The sequence below is a fragment of the Pistacia vera genome, unplaced genomic scaffold (genome assembly GCF_008641045.1).
Source record: "Pistacia vera cultivar Batoury unplaced genomic scaffold, PisVer_v2 Contig174, whole genome shotgun sequence".
Lineage (NCBI taxonomy): Eukaryota > Viridiplantae > Streptophyta > Magnoliopsida > Sapindales > Anacardiaceae > Pistacia > Pistacia vera.
The window spans coordinates 507,042-514,742 of record NW_022195833.1 but is presented as its reverse complement, the minus strand read 5'-3'; the positions used below and the strand labels follow the sequence as shown (position 1 = coordinate 514,742).

At 34.7% G+C, this 7,701-nt stretch overlaps 1 protein-coding gene across 5 annotated transcripts; it reads left to right on the top strand.

Moving 5' to 3' along the window:
* The first annotated feature begins 757 nt into the window (after nucleotides 1–757).
* LOC116126052 (transcription factor MYB33-like) lies at nucleotides 758–6,040 on the top strand. 5 transcript variants are annotated; one of them, XM_031411751.1, is made up of 7 exons: nucleotides 826–1,119; nucleotides 1,251–1,355; nucleotides 1,942–2,040; nucleotides 2,151–2,569; nucleotides 4,028–5,042; nucleotides 5,431–5,714; nucleotides 5,829–6,040. In XM_031411751.1, the coding sequence occupies exons 4-7, from the start codon at nucleotides 2,216–2,218 to the stop codon at nucleotides 5,883–5,885; spliced, it is 1,710 nt and encodes a 569-aa protein (XP_031267611.1). In that variant the 5' UTR covers nucleotides 826–1,119; nucleotides 1,251–1,355; nucleotides 1,942–2,040; nucleotides 2,151–2,215; the 3' UTR covers nucleotides 5,886–6,040. The 5 variants fall into 5 exon arrangements, with proteins under 5 accessions (XP_031267612.1, XP_031267608.1, XP_031267611.1 ...); XM_031411752.1 differs by lacking the exons at nucleotides 826–1,119; nucleotides 1,942–2,040 and adding an exon at nucleotides 758–800 and having other exon boundaries at nucleotides 5,434–5,714; XM_031411748.1 differs by lacking the exons at nucleotides 826–1,119; nucleotides 1,942–2,040 and adding an exon at nucleotides 758–800.
* Nucleotides 6,041–7,701: the final 1,661 nt, after the last annotated feature.

The following is a 7,701-nucleotide window of genomic DNA, read 5'->3' as shown; positions in this document are numbered from 1 at the left end:
AAAAAAATATTGGAGCACTAAATCCTTTACACTAATATATGAAAATTTGAGAGTAAAATATAATATTAAAGTAGAATGAAATTATGATTTATGAATATTTTTTTTTAATTTCCACCCGTGCAAATTTCTTAATTATAGTTTAACCCTTATGATCTCAAAACATAGGTGTAATAATTTCATTTAAAAAAAGTTCCGAAAATTTCATAAATCTCATCTAGTGTTAATTTTATCATAAACACTCAGTTAATAACCATTAAAAAATTATACAATTTTGATGTAAAAAGATTTGATTATGTTTTGTTTTTTGTTTTTATCAACATCATTGAACTATCGAAATCCGTATTTAAAAAAAGATATATCGTCCACAAAAAAGTTTGATTAAATAAAAAGCAGAATCGTACCATTTATAATTACTAATAAAACAATATCATATATAATTAATTAATTTCAAAATATCTATCCAAAAATGTTAGTGGTTTGGCTAAAACTTTTAGCTGTTTGGTAAAAAATGTTTATTTAAAATATTTTTTTTAACCCTTTAAATCGTTACATTTAATTAATTAAAATACTATGATGGAGATGAGGGGAAAATTGAAAAAAAAGAAAAAGAGGATAAGGGGGGAAAATGAAAGAAAGAAAAAGTGAGGCATTAGCGTATAGAAAGAAACAAAGTGAGTTTGGTAATTGGTTGATCCAGTCAGTGAGTCCATTTATTATTTAATTTAATAATTAAATAATAAATAAAGTGGATTTGATTCTCTTCTCTTCTCTTCTTCAAAAGCTGAAAAAACTTCAACCTGGTACTCTCTCCTCCTTTCTCTCTCCTTCTTTTGCTCTTCTTTTGCCATTTCTCGCTTCATTTAGAATCTCTCTCTTATGCTCTATCTCTTTTTCATTTTTTTTAACCCTACTCTCTTTTTCTCTTTCTCTTTCTTTTTCTTCTTCTAATTCTCTTTAGATCTAAATGTTTTATTCTTTCTATGCTCGTATCCTCTTGCTTCTCTTTCACAATTTCCGGTCAGCTTTCCCGTCTTTTTCTCGTCTTTTTCATTTGGGTTTTGGGCTTTTAATCATCTCGATCTATTATTTTTCTGAGTCTCTTTAATTCCTAAAATTAGGGTTTGTCTTTTTGTTATATTTTTTTTCATTTCATTTCAATTGTTTTTTCAGCTGATTTAAGCTAAGATTTGTTGTTTTATTTCAATTTGTTGGTCAAAATTAATTACTGATTCTCAATTTGTTGTTTTCAGGTGCTCCATTTTGACCTTTGTTTCAGCTCTTAGCTCAATTAGGCGCTCTTAACTGAGTTAAGGGACTGTTTGTTTTTGGATTTTAATCCATTCAGTCCAATTCAGGTATATTTCCTGTTTATGGGTTTACCTTTAATTTTTTATCGATTTGAATTGATTGAGCTAAAAGATTTCATTTTTAGATAGTTTTCAGGAGTTTTTTTAATTTTATTTTTATTTTCTTATGTTATTTAGTTGATTAGTTGCCTTTGGTTTACTGTTGCTTAATGTTTGAGTTTGTTATGTGCTTAGTAATTGACGATGATTTTTGTTTAATTAAAGGAATTTGGGTTTTTACTTTTGGTGAAGTTTTAGGTTGGTGAAGAGACTAATAAATTAACTATTGGGAGCTTTTTGGTGGTTCATTGGCTTCCATATTTGGGTAAAAGAATTTAATTCAATATGGAAATTTAATTAACTGTGTGTCCATTTTTGGTCGCCAGAGATCTATGCTTTTTGAGTGTTAGTTACTTGTATTTGATCGCAGGATGCAACTCTTTGTTTAAGTTGTTTGTGTTACTGACCTTACTTCTCTGCCTGCCATTTCTCCTGATTTTTGGTGGGAGCTCTGTTCTGTTTTTCGTAAAATTATTCCAGTTGCTTGTGAGTTGTGTCTCCATTTTTGGCTTTAATGTACGTGATCTTGTTTCAGGCTTTAGATTTAAGCTTCAGAAGAGTGTTTGGATTAGGCAGTACTAGTTTTGTTGTGTGTGTAATTTGCATCATTGCACAAGGATATGATTGGAAAATAGCGAGTCTTTGAGAGGCTCTGCTTTAATATGAAAAATGTGGAGGCAAAATTTCCGCTTTTGTTATAATTTATTGTTTGTTTTAAATTTTTTTTTCTTGTGCATGCTTCAGGATTTCACCCTGTTGTTTGGATGGTTCTTTTCTCTGGGTAGAGATTGGTGTGATATTGTGAAGAGATGAGTCACACAACAAGTGATAGTGATGATAGGGTGCTCTCCAGGGATCAGACTGATTCGCCATTAATGGATGAAGGTGGCAATTTGGTTCGAGGAGTTTTACTGAAGAAAGGACCGTGGACATCTGCTGAAGATGCAATTTTAATTGACTATGTTAAGAAGCATGGAGAGGGGAACTGGAATGCTGTCCAGAAAAACTCAGGGCTGTTCCGTTGTGGCAAAAGCTGCCGATTGAGATGGGCAAATCACCTGAGGCCAAACTTGAAGAAGGGGGCATTTACTCAAGAAGAAGAGCAGCTGATTGTTGAGCTCCATGCCAAGATGGGAAACAAATGGGCACGCATGGCTGCACATGTAAGCTCTGAGTTTATTTGTTTTGGATATTCTGAAATATATATTTATTAAACTGAAATTGCTTTTTTTGAATTTACTTTTGATTACAGTTATAAAAAAAAATGATTTCTTTTATCAGTTTGCTCTGGTTATATATGTTGGTTTGATAATGTCATGTCATATCTGTTTAACCCTGGTAAGCTTTAAGTGTTCTGTTGTTTTCATTTGTCTAGTTTGAAGCGTGTAAGAGAAAATCAGACCTGTTTTTTATTTTTATTTTTTTATTCTTTTGGTATTATGGAAAGTCACATGTTTGAATATGTATCAATTAAGCAATAGAAAATATAAAATGTTTATGCTGTTTTAATAGTTGTGTTCTTCTGCTTCTCGTAAATGTTGTTGCATTCTCAATCGTCCCCAACACATTCATTCAAGATTAACATATTGGAATTTGAAACTGTTTGGCGAAGGTCATATATAATTCCTTTCTATATAATATGTTAAAATTGTGAAGATTGGTTTTATCTTGGATTTCAGAAACAAGAAATTACCAGCGTAATGCTGTACTGGTCCATGATGCTGTGTGTGGAGATATTTCTACCACAGTTATTTTATTGTCTAAACTCACCTATATACTACTGAACATGAAATGAGATAGCAGCAATATATAGTGCAAGCAGGGAGTTTTAGAACTTTAAGACTGCATTGTGAAACTTGTAGTATAAATGTAAGATGAAAAGTGAGAAATTGTTTTGGTGTATAATTTGGTCAATATATTTTTGTTAATTTTGAAAACATGTTTGTTACTTTCAGAGAAGATTTCTTTTGATATTGCACTGTGTTCACAAATAATGCATAGCTTCTCTTCGGAAATTGTCAACACTCAGCATGATTTAATTAATTGTAAGTTGTGCTGGGTATTTGATCCTAGAGGCCTTTTTTTTTTTTTCCTTTTCTTTTTCTTATCTTGATTTTTAATTATCGGAAGATAAAAGGTAAATATATAGATAGAAAACAGGAATGTTCATACCTCAGTTTATTCAAAATGTTAAAAACCTTTTCTGTCTTTGGGAGATAAATTGTAATACATCTGCTGTATTTGAGGAATGATCTGTTATAATGTTGATCTTGCATTTCCTGCAGTAAAGCAAATCTGCAATCTAGAAGGGGTTTACATGGTGCAGTTTAATCTCTATCAGATTTCATGTAATATTGTTGATCTTGCATTTCCCTGAAATAAGCAAATTTTCTTGTTAAATGGTATTAATTTAATTTACTTTGGCTCGTATTTTGTTTGAAGTGGGTATTTTGTCATTTCTCGATGAATATTCTTATATTGGTTTTCTAGTTCATTAATCTTGCTGCTTAGTCCTATAAATCAAAATCTAGGTTCCCCTATCTTTTATTTTTATTTTTATTTTTAATATTAAATATATTTGTCTTTTGATTATCTAAGATGATGTATGTCTCTTTTCTCAGTTGCCTGGTCGCACAGATAATGAGATAAAAAATTACTGGAATACCCGAATTAAACGACGCCAACGTGCTGGCTTACCTCTTTATCCTCCTGAAGTGTCTTTCCAAGCATTGCAGGAGAGTCAAAACCAAAACATTGGTGCAATCAGTAATGGGGATACAGGCCATCAAGATATCTTGCAGACTAATGGTTATGAGATACCCGATGTTGTATTTGACAGTTTAAAAGCTAATCAGGGTGTCTTACCTTACGTCCCTGAACTTCCTGATATTTCTGGAAGCAACATGCTGATGAAAGGTCTGGGTTCTCCATTCTGTAGCTTCATGCCGTCAACAATTCATCGCCAGAAGCGTCTTCGAGATTCAGTGGGATTATTCTCTGGTTATAGTGGAAGAGTGAAAAATGAGTTCCCCTCATTTGATCAGTTCCAGAATGATTCTCCTGAGAAGATGGCTCGAACATTTGGGCTGCCTTTTCCACTTGAGCCAGATCCTACAACCAGGGGCCCCGAGTCTTTTGGGGTAATACAGGGTAGCCAGACCCTTTCAAATGGCAATTTCTCTGCTTCTAAGCCCACTTCAGGGGCTGTGAAGTTGGAGCTCCCTTCACTCCAATATCCAGAAACTGATTTAAGTAGCTGGGGTGCATCATCTCCCCAACAACCCTTACTTGAGACAGTTGACTCTTTTATTCAGTCTCCTCCACCAACTGGGACTGTTGAGTCAGATTGCCCTTCACCGCGCAACAGTGGCCTGCTTGATGCTTTACTCCATGAGGCAAAAACGTTGAGCAATGCAAAGAATCATTCCTCTGACAAGAGTTCAAATTCATCTTCTGTTACTCCTGCTGATATAGCTGATAGTTGCACCCTGAATATTTGTGAAACAGAATGGGAGGACTATGGTGACGCCCTTTCTCCACTGGGTCATTCTGCAACCTCTCTCTTCAATGAGTGCACTCCTCTCAGTACCAGTGGAAGTTCCTTGGATGAACAAGCTCCTGTTGAGTCATATGTTGGTATGCATCAAACTTTTTGATATTATGATATATGGATGGAATCTATCTTACTAGATTGTTTTAAACTTTGTCCAGGAATTTCTGAATCATTATTTCTTTGATGTGGGTAGAACCTATTATAGTATGAACTGAATATTTTCTTTTATTTATTTCTAGCTTGCATATTATGGTGTTATTTCCAGTACCTGCAGAATTCTTGAACAATTCCAAATAACTTATGTTTGCCAAGAACTACCTATTCTAAATGCATTTCTTGTTTCCATTTTTTCCTTGGGGGTGGAGAGATGTATTAGCAAGTGGCAATCAGCTACAATTATTTGATTGAAAGCTGGATAGATTTCCCCACCAGTTTGTGCAATAGTTTCTCATCTAACTTTCATTTGTTCAGCAGGGTGCAAGGTGAAATCAGAACCAGTTGACCAGACATGGACTCCCGATAGAGGAAAAGAAAGCACTAATCTGTATGATATTAGTCAGGCTGATGCTTTACTTAGTTCAGATTGGCTTGGGCAGGGCTCTGCTTATGTTAAGAATCCAACTGTGATGACTGATGCCATAGCGAACCTTCTTGGAGATGATTTGGGCAGTGAATATAAGCAGATGACAACAGGAACTTTGACAGCGAGTCAAGGATGGGGTTTTGGTTCTTGTGCATGGAATAACATGCCAGCGGTGTGTCAAATGTCTGAACTCCCATGAAGTCCATATTTTGAGAAATGTATGAACTGTTTTGAAACTTTTGTTGGTTGATTAATGTTGATGATTAGTTTGAATATTGCTGGTCAGGTAATGGTGCCTGGTGGACAGCAAAAGTTGATTTCGGGATTCAGATTTGTGGCATGATTTGTAAGGGTCATTTGTGGATTTTGATTTCTTGCTTTCTGAACCAGTGTGAGTGCCTGTATGCAAAATTTGGAACTGACTAACTGTATAAATGCATTCAGGCTTCTGTTAAAGTTTTTTTTTTTTTTTTAAAATAATTATGCACTTGCACTTCATTATGGGATATATTTAACGTGTTTTATCTTTTATGTTGATTTTCCTGGTTTTTGTCCGCTGTTCTGTTAAAGTTTTTTAATAATGGATTTCATTGGAGATAGAAAATGTATAAACTTTTTTGTACGAACTGATGTGTCATAAAGTAAATGAATGGATTTATGTAAAACATTAACTTAAATAAATATAGATGAATAATGTATTAATGAATAGTGGGCACTTATAAAGAATTCTTTATTTGGAATTTAATTCAAGGTGTTGTAAGAATATGATGGATGAAATCTCTTAAAAAATGTAATGAGGAATTGTATGTTTTAGTATGTTCTGGGGAATGGCAGCAAGCCCTTGCCGGTTTGGGACTTACCCAATGAAGATCTGTTAGATATAAGAGTGATAAACCACCAATCACAGTCATTTGTTGGCGTTGGCCTCGCAACTCCAGTGGTCTAGTGGCCATCGGAGGCCTTCAAGCCGCTCAACAATGGCTTCAAAAATGCCATTCTTAAAAAAATGATAATATTCCTAACCCTATAACTATTTTTTGATGTAGATAATTTTCAAGAAAATATACCGCAAATAATATTTTTCCTGATTTGGAGAAGTATAGTTTACTTTGAGATTCATCCCGGGTGGTTGGACTAATAATTGTAGCGGTAACCGATTCCCATTGGTCAAAATCGAATCCCGGTTAATCCCAACTAATAGTTTCCCATTGGTCAAAATCGTATCACGGTTAATCCCAACTAATAATTTCCCATTGGTCAAAATCGTATCCCTGTTGATCCGGACATTAATTTTGTGTTTTACATATTAACATTACAAGTAATTAGTGTATATATAAATTAATTTAAAAAACAAGGGATATAAAGGATTCTGGATAAATAAGATTGTCAATTGTTATGCCTAAAAAATATAAGGGCTGACCTAAGGTCTAGTCAGTATGCAAGAGTCAGATCATGGGTACACTCGCAGCCTGCTTCTGTCAGAATAGTGGGTGCGCGCCAGATCAGCTAAAAGCTGTGATGATCCCACGTGTCCAATCCTTGCTATAAATCGCGTAAATTACTCTGGAAGGTGGGCAATGTGACATAAAGAAGGATTTGCACGGATAATCCCACTAACTCACAGATTTAGTGATCATTACCTCAATCCATCCCATTATAAATTGAGAGCTCCTCTCTCATTCTGGGGATTCACTTATTTTTACTCTTGATTAGCTATTCTCTCTCAAGAATATATAGCATTCTCTCTCTTGTACTATCACTTTGTGAGTTATTTGTAAATCATTTGTAGGTCAGTCCGCTAACGCGACCTGACCCTTATCATTAATATAAACATCAGTGGACATAGGACTTGCTACCTTAGCATCCAAACCACTTTAAAAGCTGTCCTCATTGCATTTACTCTTATTTTGTCTTGCATTCACGTGTGTCTTCTGGGCCAGCTCAGCATTTCACACGTGCGTTTCGTTGGTGTAAAAATCATGCATCAACAGTTTGGCGTTAGAAGGAGGGCCTGATTTAATGTTCATCCTTCATCAGGAGAATCTCTAACCTACTGGTGCTACAACAGCAAATAGCCCACCAACTTGAGCCTGAGCAAACCAACCAGGGTGCTGAGAGGCTCCCCCAAGTCCAGGGGGACACCTCTTCCAAAATACCTT

Bases quoted from the DNA above. Each gene is read 5' to 3' on its own strand.
- LOC116126052 (XM_031411748.1), top strand. From the start codon at position 2,216: ATGAGTCACACAACAAGTGATAGTGATGATAGGGTGCTCTCCAGGGAT. The intron at 2,570-4,027 runs GTAAGCTCTGAG...CTCTTTTCTCAG, and splicing joins GGGCACGCATGGCTGCACAT to TTGCCTGGTCGCACAGATAA. The intron at 5,715-5,828 runs GTGTGTCAAATG...ATTGCTGGTCAG, and splicing joins CATGGAATAACATGCCAGCG to GTAATGGTGCCTGGTGGACA.